Raw genomic sequence first — 26,837 nt, 5'->3', positions numbered from 1 at the left:
GTTCTCGAGCGGGAACACACATTGGTTTTTATTTATGAAAATTTACACTTGTGCTAAATTTTTCACAATACACGATCGGTCATTGATTTAAAATTTCACGAAGCAACCAACATTAACGTTCCAAATTTAAATTTTATTTGCTAAAATTGATCGTATCACTCATCTTTCTTGCAATATAAAAATGCCCCCGACTTGCATAAATTTGCAGTGTCGATTTCCCCTGGTCAACTTGGATTTGATGTCTCTGTTAGGGAACACGTCTCGGTAAAAGAACATTGAACTCATTTTGCATACAGGTCAGAAATATTTCTTCTCTGTTTTTGAAGCAATGAAAACGCAAAATGGCGCTAAAACGCTAAAATGAAGAGAGCCAGAAAAAAGTCACCACGCTATCAAATTGTCAGCGTTATAACACCTTTCATTTGATACTATTGAAAATTCTATAGGACGTACCGAGATACAAAGAGGGGTAGGTTCAGGATCACCGGTCACGTTAGGACCACATTCCCCTATAGGATGGACCTTTGGAAGGGGAAGGGGAGATCTCAGAGGAATGTAAGAGGTATTCAGAGTAATAAAAACATGAGAAATAGTATATAGCTTGCTCCAATACGGTGAAATTATTATTAAATACAACTTATAGATTGTGTGACGTGACAACGCTTCGTGGAGACTGTTTATTCGCACAGAGCGCGTTGTCACGTCACAAAATGCATGCCGTCAAAATGCATGTTCTTACGAGTTTTTCGAAAAACTGGGTATACAGGAATCTACGTTCATCCTTCATTGACAAATCATAGAACAAAGTTTATTTGTATGTTTTGGAACGGAACTGAAAATACCTCATTAATGTTCAAAAGTCGGAACCCGCAAAAAGACAGGTGTTGTCACGTCACAAAACTATTGGGTTGGCAACAAGCGAATTCAACTGCAAAATATTCTCCAACTGAAGATTCTTGTAGGAAATTCTCTCAATTTCACTATAAAATCGTTTATCATTTGGGAATCGTATGATTTATACATGAAAACGAGAAAAAACCTGTTTTTAGTGAGTCAAACCGTTGTCACGTCACACTGGAATAGGTCATTTTATTAGGTTCTGTTTTTTGTAATGTCATGTTAGGTTATGTACATTCCGCACATACTTGCTTTCAACCGAATTTATTATCCAATAAATTTACACAAAATTGAATGTAATTGATAGTAAGTGGTAGCTAATAGACTAAAGGGCGAACACGAAATTATTGCGACACCGAAAATGTCATGCCAATTTTCTTATAATGTTTAGAATCAACCCAAAATTTTAGGGTAGTTTTATACATATATTTACTTCAAAAATCAAAAGAAAAGTTAATCGATGGAGCCTTGAGTGTAAAATTGAACGCATTTTCGCTTGATGCCCTCCATCAAAGTCTTTACAGTGTCATCCGGTACCAGTTTCTCAGTTTTTTTCCATTTTCTTAACATGTCCTTCTCGTCTTTGACTATCTTCTTGCTCTCCCGAAGTTCCCGCTTCATTATTGCCCAGTACAGCTCCTCCGGACAGTTTGGCGGGTTCATGTCCTTTGGAACAAAATGGACAGAATTGGCCTTATACCACTCCAGGACACTTTTAGAATAATGGCATGATGCCAAATCTGGCCAAAATAGCGGAAAAAAATTCGTCGTGCTGCTGCAAGAACGGCAAAAGGCGCTTCTCGAGGCAATCAGATTTGTAGATCTCGCCATTGACTGTGCCCTTTGTCACGAAAGGCTCACTCCGCAAGAGCAGATGGCCTGCCAAACGAGATATTTGGAGGCGAACTTCGACATTTTCTTCTTCTTAAATTTGTCGTCCACATCGAACTTGCTCTTGCCGGTGAAAAACTCCAATCCCGGAATTTGCTTTAAATCGGCTTTTGTATACGTTTCGTCGTCCATCACACAGCAGCCATATTTTGTCAGCATCTTCTCGTAGAGCTTCCGTGCCCGAGTTTAAGCCGTCGATTGTTGTCACTCATCGCTGTTTAGGAAGTTCTGTACCTTGTCTGTATGTAGTCCAGCTCTCTTCTTTGCATTCTGGACGTAGCTCTGCGACATGCCGATCATTTTAGCCAAATCACGGCTTGAGACGTTGGGATTTGCTTTAATCATCCGCTTCACCTTTCCCTCCGTCTTTTAATTCTCCGGTCCCGGTTTTCTTCCAGCTCCTTTGCCGTGGTCCAACGTCAACCGCTCCTGGAACCGCTTCAACACTCTGGAGACGGTTGAATGGTGAATGTTCAACATTTTTCCCAACTGCCGGTGCGACAGGTCAGGAAATTCCAGGTGTTCGGAAAGAATTTGTTCTCTCGACTCGCGTTGGTTCATCTCCATTTTCATTGAATCGAAAAACACGACTTCGAGTTTGACAGCATGTAGACAATATACATCAATGAGAAAGTGTGCAAAATTTGGTTGATTTTTACCCAATGGTAAAAAGTTATGCCCTGTTGAATGTGTCGCAATAATTTCGTGTTCGCCCTTTAAGCTACCATTTGATGCAGAAATTTTACTATATGGTTGTTTTCGAAAGCCATGAAAAACTATCAATTTTGCTGTTCGAATTTTTGAACGCATGGCCTATTATGGGTTAACATGTTTTTTTTTGACACCAAGCGATGAAACTGTTTGAAGTTTTTTTTTGAAGAAAAGCAACCGAAGAGCGTTCAGATGGACGAAGAACAGTTGAATATAAGTATTTGACCACACTATACAGGATAACACTGTGTCTTGGCTTTGAGCTGGATTTGAACGTAGAATAAGTGATCTATAAAAGAATTCATTTGTGCTTATTTAGTATTTTTGTCTTAATAGTATTCATGAGTTCCAGACAAAAGCAACAATGCCAAATCTGTTTCGTTCATCTTATTCCTTTCTCAATTTTGAATCTGATAATTAAATCCTTCATTTCAATCCTCTCATTCCAGCTTCTAAGCAGCAGCAAAAGCTCCAAACTATCGTCAGCATCAAGCTCCACCACATCTCGAATGGCCAAGACGTCTTCGACCCAACGACTGCAACACATGTCTTCCCTCACATCTTCCTCGTTCTCCTCCTCCTCATCTACCTCATCTTCTTCCACATCCACAAAAGCCTCATCGGCAGCTGCCATCAAACAGGGTCTTGGTGAGACTTCAAAACTTCCCCCTACTTCCATGTATTTGCAATGTCGATTCCCCCCAGGCAGCTTGGTTTTGATGTCTCTGTTAGGGAATACATTTCGGTAGCAACAAAAGTTCTCCCTACTTTCATATATTTGCAATGTCGATTTCCCCCAGGCAGCATGGCTTTGATGTCTCTATTAGGGAACCGCCGCATATGTCGTCAATTTTGACCAATCAGAAGTGGGTATTGCCGTTAAGATAGGGGTTGAGATTTTTCAATTGTTCGATAGTTAGTTTCATGACATATATTATTTTCTTCAATATAAAAAATTGTTATGGACTGCCGAAATCGATTTACGCAAAAATTTCATCAATCCATCATGAAATGACTGAGCAATAAGTGTTTGAAATTGGACAATTTTCACGATGTGCTCGATTTTCGATTATCAATTCGTACCCCAATATGTTCCCGAAAGACGTAATCCTACGTCAAAAGTGAATACAGAAGAATGCGATGAAAGCTCTCAATCGTAATGATGGTGAATGATTTACAAATGCATAACCTCATGTTGGCCTTTTTTATGCGACCTTTCGGATAAAATAAAACACTACTGGCGTCATCTTACAAAGAACGGCGCGTTTCTACGGGGTAGCGTTTCTACGGGGTACGAGGAACTATAAACCAGTTCCGGTTAACGTCGGATGCTCAACACGACAATGAAGTTACTTTGCCAAGGTTGTTGGGGAAGAAGTTTGGATTGGCATTGTCCACATTGGCCCTTTTCAAGGCTAGAGACGAATGAACTCCCAGAGTTTAAAGTCTCTATGATTCAATATCAGTCGGATAAAGCAAAAACCAACCCACTGAAGTTGATGAGGATTCTTATAGGCCATAGAGCCATGGTGAAGACATTGCATGGTTAGACATTTCAATGATAGTCGTCTTCTGCAATGAGCGATTCCAGACTCGATTGGCGGTTATTGGACTTGAGTCGAGCTGCTCGACTGGAAATACAGAACAGAGCCCGAAGAATGGGTTATTATTTATTATTATTATTATTATTGGATTATAGGCTGTAAGCCCGTTACCCGTTACGTTAATGGGTTCTTAGAGAAAATCTTGAGAGCCATAGGCACAGCGAAATGGACACAATGATACTATTGAGTAATTTTGTAGTATTATCACACTCGACCCTATTTTGCGAAAGAGATCAATAAATCGTTGGAAACATTTGAACAGCAAGTTCTACTCAGCACATCGTACAATCTTGATGTTGCGTCGTCTCATCACAACCTCCGATCATAAGAAGAAGTAAACATATAGGGGAGGTGGGGGTAAAATGGACACGTTAAGGAGAACTTCAATTATACCTTTGGAAACTCATGTTTCCCAAAACTTTGATGCAGTTTCTTGCAATTCAATGTACTGTTTTTACGAAAAAGAATTTTTTCATGTTTTGACGTAGGACTACGTCTTTCTTTTCTATACCGGGATTTAAAAGTTTCGAAAACGAAAGCGTTACGCCGGAGACCGAGATTTTGAGCGTTAATAGCTCTTAAACGACTGAACGAAATGGTATGATAAACACTTCATTCGAAAAATAAAATGTCTATGCGTTATATATTTGTTACTTTTTGACCCAAAACCCTTTTTCAATAGCCTCAAAATTGCTTTCAAAACAGGCTATTGAAATCACCAATCGGTATATAAGCGAGCGCCGCTCGGAAAACCACTCAGTTATAATTGAACAGCGTTTGGAGCATGTTGTCGCTGTTGTGGTGAAGCTAACTTCGTTCATCATGAAAGCGCTGATGAACGGTGTCACCAAGAGCCTGTTTGTGCATCTTAGGCCAGAAGGGAATCCATCCGGAGGAGAGTGATGCCACTGAAAAGGCAACCAAGAGAGTATCAGCATCGACAAACGGTTCCGCTTGAGGCATCGGAGCAACCGCCACACACACACACACACACATACACGCGCGGAATTCTTTTCATTTGGTTGCTGTTCAACATCGAGAAGATTCCGGAAAGATGTAATCGTTGGTGAAAAATAATCTGCTAGTTCCCCTTGGAATCGAAAAATACATTCAAGCGAAAGAGTTTATTTTAAAGTTTTCCATCCATAAAACACTGCGACCAAATAAATTTGGTTTTGTGATTTTTCAATCAAGTGCGATCAACGTAAGACCAGGTCTTTCGCAATTTATTAGAGGTGCAATGAACCTTAAGAAGGAATCCCCGCTCTACGTGCACTGGCAAACGATGTTCACTCAACAATTTCTCAAACGAGAAATGGGTGTTATGAGAAAGGATGAGCGAACGCAAAAATTCGATGCAACAGATATTTTGTCTATTGGAAATGGAATACAAATTATATCACAATACAGGCAATCTTTATATATAAAAGAGAGTTTTCCCCACGTACGTATAACTCATCATCACGGGAGAACGGCTGATCAGATCTACGTCGTCCATTTATTTTATGAGTTTGTCTTCACCTAAATTAGACTGATAGAGTACTTTGGAAAATATTTGAGATGATTGAAAAAATTCGAAAAAATTGACTATGCATATCTTTATATATAAGGATATTTAAAATAAAAAGGGAAAATTCATCAAAATCATCATTCAGATCAATTTGACAGATCTGAACGATATCATATAAACTCTCTTGAAGTATATTCGATATTTTTACCAACCAAAATATTCTCTAGAAATAATACATTATATGGCAGAACAACGTTTGCCGGGTCAGCTAGTGTATTATCTATTATACAACTTTTGTGTGATTGCTTCTTTTGTTGAATATTGTGCTTCCAACGTTTTCGAAGTCCCCCAAATATTTATGTATTCATTCATTCAGAATTTATTCAAATGCATCTGAAACAAATGGTCATTAAATCAACGATAGTCCTACGTCACCCTTGCGGTTATACCGCAGATATAACCCACTTCCTGTTTTTTTTCTGAAATTGGACCAGACCGAAAAGTACAACATTTTCTTCGATGCGGGTAATATGGACATATACCAGGGGGTAATATGGACAGGTTTGTAATATATGAAGCGTAGAGCGGGTAATATGGATCGATCGCGAGAGGAATAAGTTTATTCAACCAAGGTCTGAACTCATCACGAATGTCCGTTAAATGATGAAAAAAATGAAGAACTGATAGCGTGCTTCTCAGCAGTAGAAACCAACAGGCCCTCAACTATTTTACTTTTAGGTTCCCGTCAGCTTCTAAACCAGGGTTTCTCAAAGTGGACGATATCGACCCCCTGGGGTCGATTTCGGTTTTCCAGGGGTCGACAGAAACGAAAATTGATTTTGGAGTTCGACGGGGTCTGAATTTCGACCCCTATAACACAAGTTCTTATTTGAAATTTTCAAGGTGCTCCATAAGTTGTGTTACGTGAACAACCCTGTTATGAGAATGACCAGGGTTGCCACATTTGATCCTCTAAAATTTTCTGAATAAATCTGTATCATAAAACTAACGGAAAAAATGGAAATGGTTTATTTTCAATTTGAATTTATTGTTCTTATTTATGGTTTGCTTAAGTCGTATCAATACAACAACAAAAATCATAAAAAAGGCTCCTCCTTGAGCCGATGCATAGTTCTTTGCCTTCAAAATAGAGTCCATCATTATGAAAGCCAACCGATTTCAGAACTTTGTTTTGTTGGCATTGTGAAGCAAGAATAGTCACTCAACACACGCTGATGAATGTGGATTATCAAATTATTATCAAAAAGTGCCCCAAAAACATCCTTAGCAGGAATGGAGAAGTGAGATGACATTTCATATGGTTTAGCATTTTTATAAATCAAGGTACATAGCTTCATGAATCAATGGTAAAAATTAACAATGTTTATTAGTAAGAAGGTAGACAGAAAAAAAATAACTGTAATTAATTGAACATTTTGATTTTAATTTGAAAAAAAATATCTTCAAATTCTGTATCTTTGCAGAAAATCTGTAATTCTGTGTATACAGATTCTGTATCTGAAATTTGGCGAAAAATCTGTAAAATACAGAATATTCTGTATATGTGGTAACCCTTAGAATGTCTAATAACTTAGTAGAAAATATTATTGCTGTACATTTTAAAAACTCAACAAGACGATGCACTCATCGTGACGAAAACGTGACGAGATGAAAATAAAAAAGTACAAAAAGTACAAGATGAAAAATTCGGCAAGTAAAAAAACGTGAACAGGTTCGTGTTTGAGTGAACAGATAATGTGTTTGAGTGTACGAGTAGTTTACCATCATGGTTTTACAGCAAACTCCAGGTTACAACCAAGGCGCTTGTATAAATGTATAACAGGTGAAGCAACATCATCACTTCAATAAGAAGGGGATTACGGTTTGTGGAGCGGGGGTTGTTTGTTTTGTTATTGCTAGGATACGCCATTATTGCATTTTCACATGCGAGAGTAGTGGATGAACTGGATGAGAATGAAATTCTACAAAATCATCCCTTCTTTTTCACATAAATTCGCGAAAGCAGAACATAGTAAGCATCGTTCGAATAAGCGTCGTGGCAGTTTGTAGAGAGCTGCCGGCAACTGTTTGTAAACAATACCGACAGCAATTCCAATATGGCTGAAAGTGCATTTCATATGATTGTTTCACCTGGTATATATACTACGTAAGGTACTGGCCATTCACTGCGTGTTTCACAGACAACATTTTGTACCAAAAAATCTGAGCCCTAGATCGCATCAGTCTTTACTATATGTTATGAGCAGTGTTGCCACATTTTTATCTGTATCAGAAGGGGAAGAAATCTTTCTCATCTGTACTTTTTCTTCAAAAAATCTGTACCAACGAAAATTTTCATCGTAGAGGAAAATCATGAAGCATGAAAAAATACTCATTTATTTACTACAAAATTTTATATTTGCTTACTAACTTTATGTCTACATTTACTTACTACAAATACTTACGTATTAACGCCATCGGGGCGCAATTTTTACTATGAATTTATTTTCAAGTAATGAAATTTATTCTCAGGTGAATGTAATGAGTGATTTCAAGTAATAATACTGACCAAAAAAAGAGAGAAATTTCACACGCGGAAAAATCTGTACCAATCTGTACTTTTTGACGAAAATCTGTAATCTGTACCGTACAGGATCTGTACACTCGAACACTCGATTATTTGCTCAGCTATATGAGAAAAACGAAAAAATCTTGACTCGGTTACTTCTACACGCTGGAATCTCCTGCAGGATTTTTAGCTTTTTTGAATTTGTGTTTCAACTGCAACAGGGTGACGATTTCAACTTGATTGAAACAATGGGCCCTATTATAGAAATCGAGGCGATAAGAATTTTGCTCGTTAGCTCTTTTTTACTATTATACAAATCGAGCAATTCGATAGCACCGAGCGAGTGATGGCTATCGATGCAAGTGTCAGAAATTTTCGAGTTGTTTGGTTCGCTTTTTGCATACACTTAGAAAAATCCTCGGTCGAAAACTACCAAATACATTTGGTAATGCAAAATTAGTAGAATGTACAAATTTTTTGTATATATTGTCAACAAACCCGCATCCCTACCAGAGATTAGTATATTTTACTCGATAACATTAGTAAGCTTGGATATTGTCATATCTGAAAACTGGTGAGAAAAGCGCGTATTAACCATTTTCATTGTTCCCATAAGGCAATACGGAGGTATAATAAGGATATAATTCTGATACGTGCATTTTCGGCGAGAAAATGTAGCCGATATTGGGCTTCCAAATCATGGTTCTGCTTGACATATGTGTTTATTAGTACGGTCGAAAATGACTATAGATTGGTAGTATTTACCAAAAAATTCGTTATATTTACTAATTATTTCTCTCAGTGTATCTTCAGAGAATTATTTTGTTTTGGTTTGCGTCCCTGATACTTTCCCTTGGGAAACATTTCAGAAACGCTTAAATATATGCAATTTTCAACACAATATACAAGGTAAGTGTTCAATCCATCATTATTTATATTAATCACGTTGTAAATTACAATGCAGAATTTACTTCCACCGCATATTTCAGTGGCTGAAAATGAGTGGACAGACAAATCCCCACCAGCACGACTCGTTGAACCAATGAAAGCGAATGTAAACATTGCTCGATTTTTTTTTTTTTTTGAAGGCAGTTCAAATAGAATCCCTGTTAAGGAAAAGTGGGAGGAATTCAGTGAGGAGATTGATACACTGAGACCACCAATCTTGGTTCAGAATGGCAGAAAGTAAGTATTTCTTCTACGATACATATAACTTCATAAGTAAATTTTATCATATTCTTTGAATTACTATCAACCGTATTCCCTACCTAAAAATTGCTTATTCCTGCTAGCGTACATTAGTACGTGTTACTTTTGTCAGTAATTTTCTTTTTTATTGCTATACTATACCAAACTTTCTATACCATTTGCTAAAGCTGAAATGTCTTGCAAAACAATAATGATTTTTTTTTTAAATTACAGATTTGGATTGACATGAGGTGAAAGGTAAAGAAAACACTAGCACACAACAAGCGAGAATTTAGGGCCACAGGTGGTGGTTCAATACAATAAAGCTATTGGCGCCGCTACAACGAGAAATCTAAAAGAAAATTACATGAAAAAAAAATTGTTTTGCTAAAAAAAGTGGAATTCATGCGTGACTCCTTACGGAATTCCATCGATTGCAGTTGTGAAAATACATGAAAAAGTTCATTTTCTAATAATTATATTTTTTGTACAGCAAATTGTTCCATGAAGTCGTTTTTATTACACATCCATGCATGCATTACACCCATTAAGCTTTATTCGTAAAGGGAATATCAGTTTTCTCCAAAACACAACCATATTAACACTTTTGGAAATATAGATATTTATAATTTTCATAGCCGATGTCTCAAAAAAAGATCTGGCATCCTTTCTATAGTGCTTTGTGAAACATTTCAAACTCATTTCAAAATATTTCATTACTGCCACTGACATTCGAGCAGAGTAACGAATCGAGCTGTTTTCCTCGATTTCTATAATTCCAGATTTTACTCGGTGTGACAGTGATAGTGATTGTATCGAATCCTCGATTCGATTTCTATGATAGGGCCCAATATCAATAATATCGGCCTTTCTGACAAAACTTACAAACCTAAATTTAAGCAGAAGAGAATATTCACAGTTTCCGCATTTGTCAAAATTATCACAAAAGCTTCAAGACCGTGTTATATTATCATATGTCACTCACTTGGATGCAACTTTACTAAAATGTTTTTAGATCTTCAAAATTTTCAAATTCTCCAATGGATAAATGCTCGCTTTTGTGGTGATCGGAATGTGTTCCCGAACACGGACGTAAAATTAAGGCGCCATCGTTCTATTCAGGATCACCAACAAGTTCAAAGTTCAATTGTGCTCCCGTGGCCGAGCGGTTAGCGTCACACCTAACATGCCAGGGGTTCAGGGTTCGACTCGCGTTCTTGTCGGGGAAATTTTTCGTTAGACAAATTTTCTCGGACTCGGACTCACGCGTATTCTAGAGCTTGCCACTCAGAATACATTCAAGGCGTGTTATTTGGCATAGAAATCTCAACTGAGTACTACTAAAAAATAGCGCCAGTAACAATACGTTGAGACGGCGAAGTTCCTCTGGAAACGTTAGTGCCATTTAAGAATAAGAAGAATTCGTGTACCACGCCCAACGATGAAAATTCTTATCGAGTTGATTTCAATGATAATGCCCGATGTCTTAACTTCTTGGATTACACACAACCAGCTAAAATTGGGAAGAACTGTTAAATCAACAGAAGGTTGATGGCTTTTTTCCATATCATTAGATTTAATTTGACTGAGAAGAGCAAAGGCAGTTAGGATCCGGAAGCACAGTTCATTTCAAAGCAGTGGTCATAGTAGGCGTATCTACTATGACCGGTTGCAAATACAGGTCGGACTCGATTATCCGGAGTATTTTATATATGATTTTCGGAAAATTTGAATAATTTGTATAATAATTCCATATTGAATAGCTCATATGGGTATCAAATGGAAGGGCTTGACTAGTAGAATACAGTTATTTATGAAAAATGCAAATCCAAGATGGTGGCCACTACATAATGGCGGATTACATATTTTCTCAGAACTCCATTCTTCTTCTGTAGGAGCATTGTACCACTGCGACCATTAGTTTGATCTATTGTAGTGCACTGCAGCTTGCTATGTATGCAGTGTCAGTTCGTTCCATCACTCAGGGAATAAGTGAGTGATAGTCGCACCAGTACTTTGCATATCCCCCCACGAAGGTATGACTTCCTTTATGAAGTTCCTTACCTGTTTTGGTTCAGCAGACCAAATCTCGTTAGGCATAAGAATGCCCTTTCCAAGAATTCGCAGTCTTCGCTGAATTAGTGTACTGCATTGACACAGTAAATGTTCCGAAGTCTCAGCTTCGGAATTGCAGAAACGACAGTTATCATCTGCCAGTTTTCCGATATTTTTAAGGTGATACCTGCTCGGATAGTGTCCGGTCAATAGACCGGGTAATGTACTCAAATCTGCCTTGTTCAAGCTGAGTAAGTTGCGTGTTATCAGAACCCTATTAATATGGGTATCAAATGAAAGGGCTTGCCTAGTAGAATACAGTTATTTATGAAAAATGCAAATCCAAAATGGTCGCCACCACAAGATGGCGCCATATATATTTTTTTCACAACCCCACCAATATGGGTATCAAATGAAAGGACTTGACTAGTAGAACACAGTAGATCATGAAAAATCTAATCCAAGATGACCGCAATTCTCAATTAAACAATTACTTTTAAATGGTTTCATTCAGCTTGCCCTTTTTGTACGTATGTTTGAGTGTTTGTAAAATTGTCCCACATTGATAGAAAATTGACCTCGTTCCTATTGACTGATTGATCTGAAAGTTGGAACATCCCTCTAATTGTAATCTCTGGCTGAATGGTTTGACTTGGAAAATACACTACATTATGAACAACATAAATTCGAAAAGGTCACCGCCACAAAATGGTCACGGTGTATGTATTTTTGTATTTTTTTTTCCTCAATATTGGTATCAAATGAAATGATTTGACTGATAGAATACAGTTTATCATCGAAATATTCCGAAAAAAGTTAGGTAAGAAATAAAAATTCAAAAAAAATTTTTTTTTAATGGTTTTAATGTAGAGAATTATATTAATGATACAAATAATTTACTAAAAACTAGAAAATAAAATAAGTAAAAAAATGAGTGGGTTATATCTATGATATAACCGCAAGGTTCACGTGGAACTACCTTAGCTTAGCAATCATTCGTTTGTATTGATTAAATTCTTGATTGAATGAAACAGTTTCCAAATTCAATTGAGTTCAATATATTTGCTCTGTGAGTGAAAAAAATGAACAAATGCCGTGTAAAGTCAATTCATTTATTGTGTTCTTCGTTACAAGTAACTTTAATGACGGACCTTTTACGTTTGGTATGATGACTAGAACAAAATATATGTACGGAAGAATTATCAAACGTTTGATGAACCAGCCTAAGACTGAAAATCTTTCCAATAAAGACAAAAAAAAAATTATCAAACGATTATTTTATTTTACATTTCCCTCTGAAGTTTACATCCCAAAAGTGTACATACTTCTCGAATCTCGAATTTGCTTGAAACTGGGAAGTTCATTCGCTTCAGTGGCTGCACGATTTTCCCAGCTTCCTAAGTTTAGAAGATCATGTTAGGACAGACATATTCCACACTGCACAAAGGCAAGCGAGGACAAAAGTACTCGCAGTTTGCATTTATTTGCAGAGCCAATTTCCCCAGAAACCTCGGTTTTGAAGTCTGTGTTAGGGAAACACATTCCAGTCGGAACAAAAATACCCCCGATTTGTATGAATTCGCAACGCCGATTTCCCCACGCTTCATGGATTTGAAGTCTGTGTTAGGGAAACACATTCCAGTCGGAACAAAAATACCCCCGACTTGCATGAATTTGAAATACCGATTTCTCCAGGCACCTTGGTTTAGAAATCTCTATTAGGGAACACATTTCGGTGGGAACAAAAGCTCCCCCTACTTTCGTGTGTTCTTTTTCTTCTTTTTGGCTTTAAGAGGGTTTAAACTTTTCAGTTCACTCGCCTCTAGGCTCTTTCGTGTGTTTGCAATGCCGATTTCGCTGCTTGGTTTTAAAGTCTGTGTTAGGGAACATTTTTCGATGAGAACAAAAGTCCCCCTACTTTCATGTATTTGCAATGCCGATTTCCCCAAGGCTGCTTGGTTTTGATGGCTGTGTTAGGGAAACCGTAAATCGGGCCAATCAAAACGATGCAGTTAGGGCGTTTAGATAACGCCTAATATTTTACAGTTATTCAATTGTGTATCTAATGAAAAACAACATTTTGTTAGTTACGATAGATGCGTAGAAATATTCCCTATCAAGTGATGCAAACATCTCTCCTATCCAGTACGAAATGTTCGAGCTACAAGCATTCGAAATCTTTCATTTTTTTCTGCATGTTCTGTGTTTAGGTTTTCATTTTACCCTCCATATATTCCGGTTAGACGTAGTCCCACGTCAAAAAAACTTTTTAGTTAAACGGTATAATGTACTAAAAGCTAGGAAATAATTAGACAAGTAGCACTTAGTAGTTATCACATCCGTTTCTTCATTAATCTAGGGAAATGATGAGACTTAACTAAAATTATGGGATATATGATGAAACAACTAACTGTGGATAATGGTAATCCATTGATTATTTCTTACCTATTGTTCTTCGGAATATTTTCATGATGTACGAGGTATGGCTATTAAATAATGAGACTGCGCGTCTGGAGGGTTCCCTAGAGGGGTGGGGGAAAAAAACGAATAGTGCGTTCGGTAGCTTGAAGTGTCTGCTATAAACGTACGAAAACACGTTTTTGTCACTATAGTAGTTTGCGAGCAGCAGTGGTTTGAATGGAACGTGGTTTGTAGTGCGCGGCGTCGGAAATCATATGTGACGAAAAAACGAACAACAACGCACCTGCCCATAACGCACTGCTCGCAGAAGCAAGATCAAATCCGTGTTGAAAGGTACCTGATTTCAGGCCGTAGAGGAGGCGAAGGAAAAATCGACGCGGCTTTTGAACGCCATCACAAAAGAAGAGTTCCAGCACTGCTTCGAACAATGGAAAAAACGTATGGAAAGATGTAGAATATAACCCCATTTTCGTAAACAGTCTCGTTATTTAACATATTGCGGACCGCTCACGAGATTTCTCGTGTTTCGCATTCCATCCGTTACGGATGGATCACGAAATAACCCGTGTTTTCTACACTTGAAGGTTAAATCCTTGGTTTGCCAAGAATCCAACAAGGCCTACCGATGACTCGCTTTCGTCTCATCCACATCGAAGGAAACGATCCCATTCGTGGAAGCCGAAAAAATGAAGCGTTCAAGTTTGCCCCAAAACGTGCGGTCCTTAATGTGTTAATAGCCATACCTCGTACTGTATTCTATTAGTCAAATCATTTCATTTGATACCGATATTGCGGGGATTGCAAAAAAATACATAGTCGACCATTTAGTGGCGGCGACCTTTTTGAATTTATCGTGTTCTTCAAGTCAAGTCATTCAGCCATTTTTTAGCGACGACCAAATTGAATTTTTCAAGATCATGGGATACGCAGTTTTATAATGACAGTAGAATTAAAGCTGTCTTCCAAATTTCAGATCAATCAGTCAACAGGCAACTATTAATGTGGGACAACCTTACAAACATTCAAACATACATAGAAACAGGTCAAGCTGAATGAAACCATTTAAAAAGTAATTAGTTGTTTGGGGACTGCGGCCATCTTGGAATTGAATTTTTCATGATTTACTATGTTCTACTAATCGAGAACTTTCTTTTGGTACCCATATTGATGAGGTTTTTGGAAAAAATGTATATGGCACCTTTTTGTGGTGGCGGCCATTTTGGATTTGCATTTAACTGTGTTCTACTAGTCAATCCTTTTCATTTGATATACATATTGATGGGGTTCTGAGAAAATAGGTAATCCGCTATTTTGTAGCGGCCGCCATCTTGGATTTCCAGGATCATGGAATACGCAGTTTCATAATGACACCAGAGATAAAGATGTGTTCTAAATTTCAGATCAATCAGTCAATAGGAAGGGGGTTAAATTTCTATTAATGTGGGTCATCGCTACAGACAAACATGTTACAAAGTCACAAACATACAAATGTTTCAACTTAGATAAAACCGTTTTATAAATAAGTGCAAATCATAATTATATTACGTTTACCGAGAGAGAAAATTTTTATGACTCGATACTCTGGGACATCGTTTTTTTCGGAATACGAAACGAATATTATGGTTTTGCGTGCCAATATAAATAGTTATCTCGATTTTTCATTCGGAATTTGCTGCGAAATGTTGATTTGTTCGATAATATACCCTATGCAAAATATTAGCTCATTCGAATTTCATTTATTTTTTGAAAAACGAAGGACACCGAAAATCAGGGTTTAAACGTGTGTGACACTAATAAATTCAGTTAGAATTAGCTTATATTTTGCGTAGAGTATATTATCGTACAAATCAATATTTCGCAGCAAGTTCCGAATGAAAAATCTAGAAAACTATTTTTATTGGTATCCAAAACCATAATAAAATGTCGATTTCTGACAAAAAAACTATGGATGGGTTATACCTATGATATAGCCGCAAGGTTGACGTAGGACTTCCGTTGACTTAGTAATCAATTGTATTTCTTCAATTAGCAATAATCCCACCTCGGATGTTCCTCATTGGGTATGATATCACCGCTGCGCAGAGCTATCTTTTGTGGGTATTGATTAAATTATTGATTGAACTAGTGAATGAATGAAACTATTTACGAATTCAATTGCAAACAAATCCCAATTTAAGTCAATTTCTATGCTGGGCTCCTGGTCACCAGGGAATCGACGGGAACGAAAAGGCGGATGACATGGCTCGCGAAGGACGAAATGCGGAGTTGATTTGTCCCTCGGTTCTCGCACGAGATGTAGTTAGCTGGTGTAGAAGGATTTTGTGGCAAAAACATCAATCTATCTGGAACAACGCAGATACGAGAGGTCAAAAACTCATTAAAGGTACCATAACGAGATGGAAAGACAGAAAAACTAGGCGAGAGCAAATAGTCCTGACCAGATTGCGTCTGGGACATACTTGGTTCAACAAAAAGTATCTGTTCGAGAGGAAACCTCCCGCGATGTGTGACATCTGTAGCAAACCAATCACTGTGAACCATATACTACACGATTGCTGTAAATACGCTATTGAAAGGAGACGAAACGGACTACCAAACAATATAAGGGATATCTTGAGTAACAACAACAGAATGAAAAAAAAGTACTGAAATTTTTAAAAGACATCAAACTGTGCAATCATATATGAATTACTGTAAACTCACAAAATTTAATCAATATACAGAGGCGAATGCCACATTAGGCAAAGTCTCTATAAAAAAAAATAAAAAAAAAAATAAGCCAATTCCCATAATCTCTGGCGTTGTATTTGTACTAGGATTGGGCGATCTCGGATCGATTCTTAGAAGATCGATCTTTTCCATTCCGATTTCCGATTTTTTGGATCGATCTTTTATGCTCGAGAAAATCGATTTTTTTGCTTTCGATCTTTTTGATCTTTTAGTAGATTTGTTTTTCAGTACACATCGATTTTTAAACATTTGAATTGCTCCTTCTACGATTTACTTTTGTACAAATGCTAATAGAGACAGAACTAGCAGCAGCTACTGAGGGGATGAATTGTAACCGATTGCGCATAAGATCCCTGAACCTGATGTTGACATCAATAACAGGCGAAAGGTTGTTTTCTAGATCTGGCGCCAAAATCAAGAATCGGCTCCGACTAAATGACAGATATATGGTACGATTGGCTTTTATGGGATCATTGTCAGCTGAGTTCTGGGCGGTTGATGAAATTCTAATAATACTTTTTCAATTACCTTTTCAAACAAAACGATTACTTGATGGCACAAGATGAATGCCCTGTGGGCCACATGCTGAGAAACAAAACAAAATTCTTTTGATATTTGAATAGAAATATGAAATTTGTATTCCCTGTTCAAAGAAACGACAGCATTCATATAGAATAAACAGATAAATCAAAAAAAGCTTTTAATTTTTCAAAAATCAATTCGACAAAGATCGATTGGAAAATCGATTCGATAGGATCGATCTTTTTATGAAGATCGCCCAATCCTAATCTGTACCCGCTTTTGTAGGCCGTGTTAGCAAAATGAATTCCGGACTGTAAAAATGCATGTGGTATAAAAGTATTGCCGACTTGAATGTATCTTCAATGCCGGTTCAATTCCTAACGAATTCCGGTTTGCAAAAATGCAAGAGAGTACAAAAGTGCCCGTAGTTTGCATCTATTTCGCAATGCCAATTTCCCCAGGCTCCATGTTTTAGAAATCTGTGTTAGGGAAACATTACAATTTGCAGAAACGCAAGCGAGTACAAAAGTACCCGCAGCTCGCATCTATTTTGTAATGTCGATTTCCCTAGGCTTCATGATTTCAAAGTCTGTGTTAGGGAAACATCCATTCATTCTAGCGATCGTACCTCAATCGTTGCGTAATCATAACAGAGTGGATCTCCGAGCGACACTCACTTATATACCGATTGGTGTGATTTCAATAGACTGTTTTGGAAGCAATTTTAGGCCTATTGAAACAAGTTTTTGGATCAAAACTGACAAGCATATAACGCGCAGACATTTTTTCTTTCGAGTGAAGTATATATCATACCATTTCGTTCAATTGTTTGGGAGCTATTAACGCTCAAAATCTCGGTCTCCGGCGTAACGCTTTCGTTTTCAAAACTCTGAATTTACCCCCTAGTATAGAAATGAAAGACGTAGTCCTACGTCAAAAAATTGAGATTACGCTAGATCTCGACGTTTTATGCAATTTTAAAGCATTTGGCATCAAACATTTTTTTCGAAAATCCCGATTTCCTGTACTCCCCCCAATGGGTGATTTTCTGATTTTCAAAAAACTCAAACTTCGACCGCTTTGCGCCACTATCCCTTAAGTCCGATTGAGCTGATATTTTGCATAGGGTGTATTTTCGAGGTGGTGAACATTTTTGGGTAACATTGTGAAATTTTAGGGTCGATTTTTTCCCATACTTTCATTGGCACCCTAGTGAACATACAACTGCTGTTAGGATGGATCAGAGAACGCGCCGTAGTGGAATTTACGATCGTAAACTGAGGTTGAAGGTATTGAGAACAATAAGGACGAACCCAGGACTCTCTGACTAGGACATCACCGAAAAACATAACCCTAACACAAGTACCATCCGGAGAAACCGTATGTGAGGTTATTGTAGTTTCCGTGTCTGCAAGCACTCAAACAGAACGCTGAAGAAAAGTCACCAGGAAGTTCTTGATATGGCAAGCGATTTGCAGCTGTGGATGGAAAACCAAGGTTCCTGTCACAAACAAGACAACAGACTCGAAAATTTATTGGTAAGAAAGCCTGCAGAAACGGATGGAGCCGTTAATTAGGACTCACAAAGGTCCGTTGAAATTTTGGCCAGATTTGTCAAGCGTGAGAGGTGCTCCAGTGGTACCGTGGCAATAGGGTCGATTACATTGAAAAAGACCTCAATCCAATCGTAAAACATTGGGCGATTGTAAAACGAAGGCTGCAGACATGAAAAGATCGTGAACGGTCAAAAAACATTCGAACGAAAATATGTTACGGATTCCACACGCACAAAAGTATGATGAAATTCGATAAAACTCAACATACAGGAAGTGAAATTAGGCTCCCTCGCAAACAATGAAAAAACCTTTAGAAGCGACAACGGAAACCAAATGCTAAGGTGGAAAATGATTGAGTATGATAAACCGAGCAAAATAGACAAAATTATGGGACATAAAAATAAAAAGCGGGTGAGTGTTTGTGTCTGTTTTAAGTGCTTCTTGTTTTTTTTCTATTTTTTTATAAAATTTTTACAGTTTTTTAATTACACATTGTTCACTTATCTTTACACCGCTCCTCTTTACGTGCCTTCTTGTGTTGTTCCTCTTATTTGTCCTACACGACGTGGCTTTTGCATCCTCCTATTAGTAACTATCAATACACAATCGAGCATATTTTTCCATGTTTATTCGTAACTTCCTTGTTTTGTTTTTTTTCTATAGTCAAAGCAAAAAATAGAATATATGCACACAACTAAGCAAAATCGCTAAGTCCATGCGCACGCAGCAGTGATGGTTTCCTCTTTTTTCTTCTTCTTTCTCATATCTCAATCAGATAACTCAATGTAAAATGAGCTACAAAGTACCTTACGTAGAGATAATAATGCTATAAAGACTCGTTGGAAATTAGTTTATCAAAAAAAAAAAGATATTCTATATAAAATGAATCTAAATCAAGTCTTGTTTCGTATTGATGGGGGTGTGGAGAGAGGAAACGATTCGTTTCGTTTCGTTTCGTTCCACGCATTCAAAGCGTTCGTAGCGCCGCCACAGTGCGGTGGTGACGTGGTTCAAATGCTTTCTTTCTATGCGTTCGCATGTGTCTTGGCTAAATGCGGATGCCGGTGCCGCAGCCATTTTTCCTCTTGCTCCAGTAAAGCTTTTTATCTTTTGTTTTTGTTTGTTTTATTACGGAATTCGGCCCCGCCAGATGGCGGGTCCCTCAACCCACGACGAGAGTCATTTCCTGAATTCTAAAACTATTTGGAACCAGATTTGATTTCGAACTTTATGCTACTCTCGAATCCGAAGATCCGTATCTGCGATGCTGTTGCTATCAACCCTAATTTGTTTACTCATCTGATCTTATCTTCTTTGTTTTTAAGAGGCTTTAAACTTTGCAGTTCATTCGCCTCTACCTACTCATCTGACGTTTTTTTGTTAATATATATACATGAAATATGACTTTAATAGTTGGCTCTAATTTCGCAATCATTGCTGGTTTTTCAACTTCCATTCTTTCCACAGATGAAATATAAGTAGAGAACATTACTGGTAAATTGAACTTAATTATCTATGAATCATGCGTATCATTTGTTGTTTCCCACGCGCAGCGTAGCAGCGGAAAGACTTGAGGATTGTCCGTCCCAAATGCTCCGGCTGCTGCGAGGGATACACAACTTGACTAAGAACTAATACTTCTATCTGACACAAAAAATAATAATGAGATCTTCGTGAAAGTTTTTTTTTCTCAATCCTCTTATTAACTGCTTTTTTTATCTACTCGATGTCGTTGTCGTCGTCGTCACCATCATGGATTTCTACGTTTTTAAAGCGTTTTTTGAGTGTTTATTTTTTTATCATGGCGGTGAGCGGCTATATAACATTTACCCGAGCTTCACAGAGTTCCGAAAGAAAAACGACCGGAATGAGAGAATATATACGAATTTTACAGCATGACAACACCAGACCACATGTTCGAGGATCTGTCGAGAATTATCTACAAACAGAGAAGTGAGAGGTCCTATCTCACTCGTTATATTTCCCAGACACTGCTCTCTGGGATTATTTTTTATAAGAATCCATGGCGTCAGTTCTTTCTGAAAAGCGGTTTCGCTCTTGTGAAGGAATCAAAACTTGGCTGGATCACTTCAGTACAGCCAGACTTCAATCAGTTGTTGCCTGAAAGATTAGACCAGCGTTGTGGCTTCCGATGGACTTTTAGTTTCCCCTTTCTCTTGTTGATCATAGTAGCTCACGCTTTACAGCTAGCATCATCGCTGTTATTACCAAAGTAACATGTTGTATGATTGTTTTTTTCAAACATTTTTTTTCACAGGTCATTTGAACCTCAAGCAGTTAGCACATATTTAGTCTCTATTCCATACTCGGAGAATCCACGCATGACTTCCAATAGGTTGTGGGTCGAGACTGAACTCGGAGGAATTGAAATCCAGTTTTACGTTACTGATTTGAAAAACATTTCGTTATTACCCCATTAACGAACAAGCTGTAAAAAATATTTTATTAACAGAAGCCATTGGTGTAATTTTGATTATTGGCGTTACAGAAACCCCAATCTATCTCAAATCTTATTTTTTCCGTTCTTCCGTTTTCCAGAAATTGACAAAAAATCGAAATTGCCAAACAAAAACATTCTCCAAAACCTACATTTTTGTTCCTGTTCAAACCAATGATTACATGGTTACATGTGATCTTTTATCAAACTAATATTGTAGAAAAGTTTACATAGTTTTGAATTTTATAAGGTTTTGTTTTTTATTAGCACATAGTTGCTTTTATTCGAATTGATTGCCCAATAAAGTTATACAAAATTGAATGAAACTGACAGTAAGCGATATCTAATAGACTAAGCTATCATTTGATGCCAAACCTTACCATATGGTTGCTTTCAAAAGCCATGAAAAATTATCGAAGTTGCTGTTTGATTTTTCGAACGCTTGGCATCGGTTAAGGTAAACGAAGATAATCCAAGTTTGTTACCGTCTTCAGATGTTGACAGATCTTCCTGTTGATCCAAATACGTATAATAGGTTCTGTTTTGTGAAGGATATGGTTAAAGATGGCATTGATACAATTCAATACTTGTAACATTCGTTGCGCTTTTTGTAAGAATCACCAACAATAATTATACACGAAAGAAACAGAACACCCAGCACAGAGCCCCCGTACAGTATAACACTTACATGACAGATACTGTCATCACCAACCGTGCGCGTATAACAGTCGCACAGTAACTCACTTCCGCGGAGGAAGAATAGAGACTTCGTTCGATCTCTTTTCCCCAAGGGATTGCTAAGATGGCCGCCTTTCAGTAGCCAGCATAGAAAATCATGAGCATAGAAATCATAACCTAAAATTCAAAATGAAGTGCTCCGCGCGATTCTTCGGCTGTGATTTGAATTGCAAATCGTCAAGAAAGCTTCCGGATGGGTATCCAAACATCGCTTGCCAAAAAAAACTATCCAACGTAATCAAATATTAACATATATGACTCCAAACATTAAACAATACGTGAGCCCCCTAAGCGCGAGCCCTGTTTTATGCTGCCTACGCTCAATTTGCATTGGATGGGATAGGGTTGCCAGAGCCCCGCTTTTCCCTGTTCCTTGATGGTACTTTCGACGATGATAATTATCACATTTAATCGCGCTGTATAAGACGATTATGGTATCGCTCACGATCAAGTGAAGAGTGATTGAATGGTTCGAGCATTTACTGTGGCCTTTTATAATGCTCGATGAGAGCCTGATATTCGCGGCGCTATCTTGAAAGAAGCGTGCCACGTGTTAGCGAGCCCCCGGGGAAGAAAACCCGGAGCGGTGTTTCTCGACGGAATCGTGCTAGCCGGTGCGAGGAGCAAATTTGCTCATGCTAAGGCGGTTCCGGTCAAGACAAACCGGAGAAAGTGTGTCTCTTCGCGATCGTGTATGTCGCCGGATACCCGGGCAAAGTCAATCGGGAGAGAAAAAATCCGGGAGAAGAAAAGCAGGAAAGTGCATCCCTGCGGGATCGTGTGTGTCGCGGGTTGCCTCGGGAAAAATAAGCCGAAAAAAGAAAAATCCCTACGGAATCGTGTGTTCTGGGGGTGGTTCCGAGCGTGGCATGTCGAAAGATTATCACTGCGGGATCTTGAGTACCGCGGATGGCCGCGGGCTTAGCGAGCCGGAGGAAGGTGAATCCCCTCGGTATCAAGGAGCTGCGGGTGGCCCCGAGCAGACCGGAAGGAACGGAAACGATCCGTGGAGCGGGAACCAACTGCGGATTGTAATCCGACGAGGTGCAGCGCGAGCAACTGGAGGATTGGCGGTGCGACCAGTGGGACATTGATGACAGACTGACAGAAGACACTTGGTGAGTATGGGGGAACCCGGTGCATGTACTTATTGTGTTTGAGTGTGCACCCAGCAAATGTAGTTATTTCGTAGATATTTGTAGAATATACAGTTTGAAATTTGCTGATTGAGTGAGATGCAATGAGAGAACTCTCTTTAACAAGAAATAAATAGATAACCTTTCGTTACATACTGTTCAACGGATCGGATACAAGTAGACCTATTTTACCAAGCTCCTGGGATCAGTGAAACTTGGAGGCGTTGAAAGAATTAATCGGATATAGCTCCAGCGAGGTTGAGGAGGAGTGTTGATTATAAAACCTTACGTTTTATGGTTAGCAACATCGCTGTTATTAACTTGTTGATTTTTCAGAGTTGATCTATATGCAACGAAAAAAATCCATCCGAATTCAGAAACTTTTTCATAGCTGAATGATTAGAAATATGTGAATAATGCCTAAGGTAATCTCTCAAATAGAAATTTCTATCAACCGTTATTGAACATAGCACTGAATAATTCCAACTTGATTCGCAATTTTTCAAATTCTATGCAAATTTGATTTAAACAGGTATGACATGAAAAAACCACTGAAAATTTCACAATATCTTGTAACTAAATATTGATGTAATCCTTGTTATTGGTATTGGAGAAGATGTGCCTAAAACGTCGCACTGATTCAATGATCTTCCGAGAAATCAAGAAAAATCTATCGGTAAACATTCGATCTATCAAGGAAAACCTCCAGCTTTTAGGTATCCGACCGTACAATCGGCCGCAGGATCAGGGAACATGGATTGCAGAGCAAGTTCGCTCGTAAACTACCATCCATCAGTTCCAAAAATAAAAAAGCACGGCTAGAGTTCGCGAAAAAATATCTCAACAAGCCGGTATCTTTCAGGAAACGTGTTTTGTGGACTGTGATATGGAACCATCATAGTCTGGGGCTGCTTTGCCTGAGCTGGAGTAGAAAACTTAGTTCAAATCAACGGCATCACAACGGCTGACGCCTACAGTGACACCATCAATGAAATATCTTCGCGAATCAGTTGCAAAAACCGGCGTAGACAAAGGCTTCATTTTCCAACAGAACCTGATGATCCTAAACATACTGCCAAAAAAGGAAGGTTTATTCAAGTCCAAGCGGATGGAAGTTCTGAAATAGTATGTCCAAAATCCAGATTTGAACCCTATTGAAAATCTGTGGGCTATTCTGGGCAATTCTTGCGTCACGAACAAGATCTCAAGATCTCAAGTTTGCATCATCACATCGTTTTTCTTTTGTTATGAATTTTTAAAGTGGATTTTTTTTCATGACATGAAACAACATGGATACATTTCACTAATTTGCATCACAAGCTTTAATTTAAGAATAAATTAACTTCATTGTTGTTTCAATCTCAGTGTATATACTTCATTAACTGTTGTAATACAAAACAAGAATACCATCATCTCACAAACATTGTTCATTTAAGTCACATGTGATATGATGATGGTTTAAGTGGGTTTTTTGTTGCGATCGCTTTATATATAGATGGATTTCTGACTGTCTGTTCCTTGTAGACTTGGAAATTACGGAACCTATCGGCGCGAAAATTTGTATGTTGGGTTTTCGGGGCCGAAGAAGATTCTCATGATGGTTCGTGACCCCGCTCCCCTCTGGAAGGAAGAGCTCCCGCAAAAATGAAACACATATTTACGCATAACTAGAGAATTAATGAAGTAAATGGAACCAAATTTAGCATATGGAGGTTTTAGGGGGAAAGAAATGTTTTTATGGTGGTTCGACATTCCTCCCCTCTCTCTCTCCCATACAAACGAAACACAAATTTCTGCATAACTCGAAAAATTATAAAGCAAATGAAACCAAAATTGAAATGTAAGGATTTTAGAGTACAAGAAACATTTCTATGATGGTTTGACATCCCTTCCTCCTCTGGAAGGAGGAGGGGATCTCATAAAAATTAAACACATTTCAACCAAACGTGACAATCAGATGTTTTTGGAAAACTCTGAGGGAAAATGGGAAAATTTAATTCTTCCTCGGTGTGGTAAATGAACTTCGGGTGAATTCGGATTTCGGGTAAATCTTATATAATCCGCTGAACACCGCTTATAACGTTTTAAGTGTGAATGAGGGAATTGGAGGTTGAGTTTTTGTGGTGGTCACGATGACGGGACGCAAAAAAAAAAACGAATGTCGGTTCCCCTAGTGGGATAAACTAAAGGTACACACACTTAAACGAATCCCATATTACGGTTGAGAAAAAAACACAAACCAGATGTGTGAAATCTGTGCTGAATCAACTATTTACAAAGGTGGCGCGGTTCCGTTGTGTGTGTGTTTGTGTTGTATATCCCAACTTAAAACTACAGCTTACCACGTAATGGAAACGTAATATACACATTTATGTATCTATCGCTAGTAGTATCCAGGGGACAGTGCGCGGATCCGCAGCAACCCCTGGATCTGAATCAGTTCTGGTTTTTATTACTTTATTAAATATTTAGTTTGTTATATCATGTGTGTGTGTGCGTTATTATCTCGCTCGTTTCGAATTTATTTCCCCTGCATTTTGCCATTGGTTGTTGGTAAGAGCTTGCCAAAACCAAAAATCAATGAAACGGTTTTCACATATGCATAATTCTGCATAATTCATTATGATACGAACATAATGCCTTCTTGGCCGAATTTTACGCTTTTCTGCAGAATGTCCTTACACACACACACACACATACACACTAAAATATTGTCGAAGCTTTTGCCGACATCATGATCAGAAGGTACTTACATTTATTGTTTTTTTTTTGTTTGTTTAGTTTTTCATCGAACACAACTACTTTTAAACGCATGTATGATTTGCATTTGCCACAATTACACACCTGAGCGGGTAGAGAGTACTTAATGCTCATGAATCTTATCTAAAGGTAGTATTATTTTGCACCAACTTAATTATTTACATTACAGGTTACATTCCCGCTTTCGCGGTATCGTAAATAAAACTAAAAAATTGTCTACTAAATGTTATAGGATCTTGTTCACCATCATTAGCGCTAATGCGCTCGTGTTGATACTCGGCTTGATTCCTCGCCTTCCACTTTGCAGAGTTAATCTTTTCTACACTAACAGTAGTATACAGCAAAACAGCAAAACTAAAGTCTATATGAAGTAAGCGGTTATTATATTTGCATAATTCTGCAAACCACGGAACGCGCCCATATTTTTGTCGTCAATTTCCTCTTACTTTGCTCTACTACTCCCACGAATACCTTAACTATTTCACGATATACCAAGGGTAAAGGATACACAGTGAACATTTCCACACACATAATCACTAACTTCTAGTTTCCGTCGTTAGGGGGATAGGTGTACGCGAAACGCAAGGGCTACCTCTGCAACTCTGCAAAAGATTGCCCCACGCACTCAAATTGGCGATTGCATTGCGTGATGCATTGCATTAATGCAACGACGACTAGCATTTTTGTCTTGCTTCCTCCTTCCGTCACACCTTTCCACAAATCTATGTTTTTTTTGTCAGGTGTCAGCATCCTCTCCGGGCTCGTCCTCCAGATGCAAGTTTCCGCAAGCGCACACATATTATTATGTTGCTCTCACTTATTTCCAACGAATTAATATTTTGTTTTTTGATGTTTTATGATTTTTTTTCTCGAGGTTTTTTGCTTGTTTTCTTCTCCAAAAATGTATGTTTGGCTGTGTGTCGGTATGTGTTGGTTTTGGGTTTAAACTTTTCGTTAAATCGCACATCGCCCAGCTCAGTGCGCAAAAGTGGGTTTCTTCTTTTTACAAATTTCAGGCTGCCATCGCTTCATTCTGTCATTCCCATTGGTGCGGCGAGGGCGGAAGTTCCGATGGGTGGGCTACGGTTGAG

At 38.2% G+C, this 26,837-nt stretch overlaps 1 protein-coding gene and 1 pseudogene across 5 annotated transcripts in view; both read right to left on the bottom strand.

The window, feature by feature from the left end:
- Window positions 1–26,837, bottom strand: part of LOC129771026 (serine/threonine-protein kinase NLK) — a 303,571-nt gene that overhangs the window by 4,546 nt on the left and 272,188 nt on the right. For all 5 annotated transcript variants that reach the window (XR_008742259.1, XM_055774268.1, XM_055774271.1 and 2 more), the window contains one exon: window positions 1–26,837. This exon is cut by the window's left edge and continues 4,546 nt beyond it. Coding sequence is in view for 4 of the 5 variants with exons in the window: in XM_055774271.1 (XP_055630246.1) it covers window positions 26,783–26,837 (55 nt within the window). In the remaining variant the exon portion in view is untranslated.
- LOC129772278 (U4 spliceosomal RNA) lies at window positions 15,765–15,932 on the bottom strand (annotated as a pseudogene).

The sequence above is a fragment of the Toxorhynchites rutilus genome, chromosome 2 (genome assembly GCF_029784135.1).
Source record: "Toxorhynchites rutilus septentrionalis strain SRP chromosome 2, ASM2978413v1, whole genome shotgun sequence".
In the NCBI taxonomy this organism is placed as follows: Eukaryota; Metazoa; Arthropoda; class Insecta; order Diptera; family Culicidae; genus Toxorhynchites; species Toxorhynchites rutilus.
This window is presented reverse-complemented; position numbering and strand designations above follow the sequence as displayed.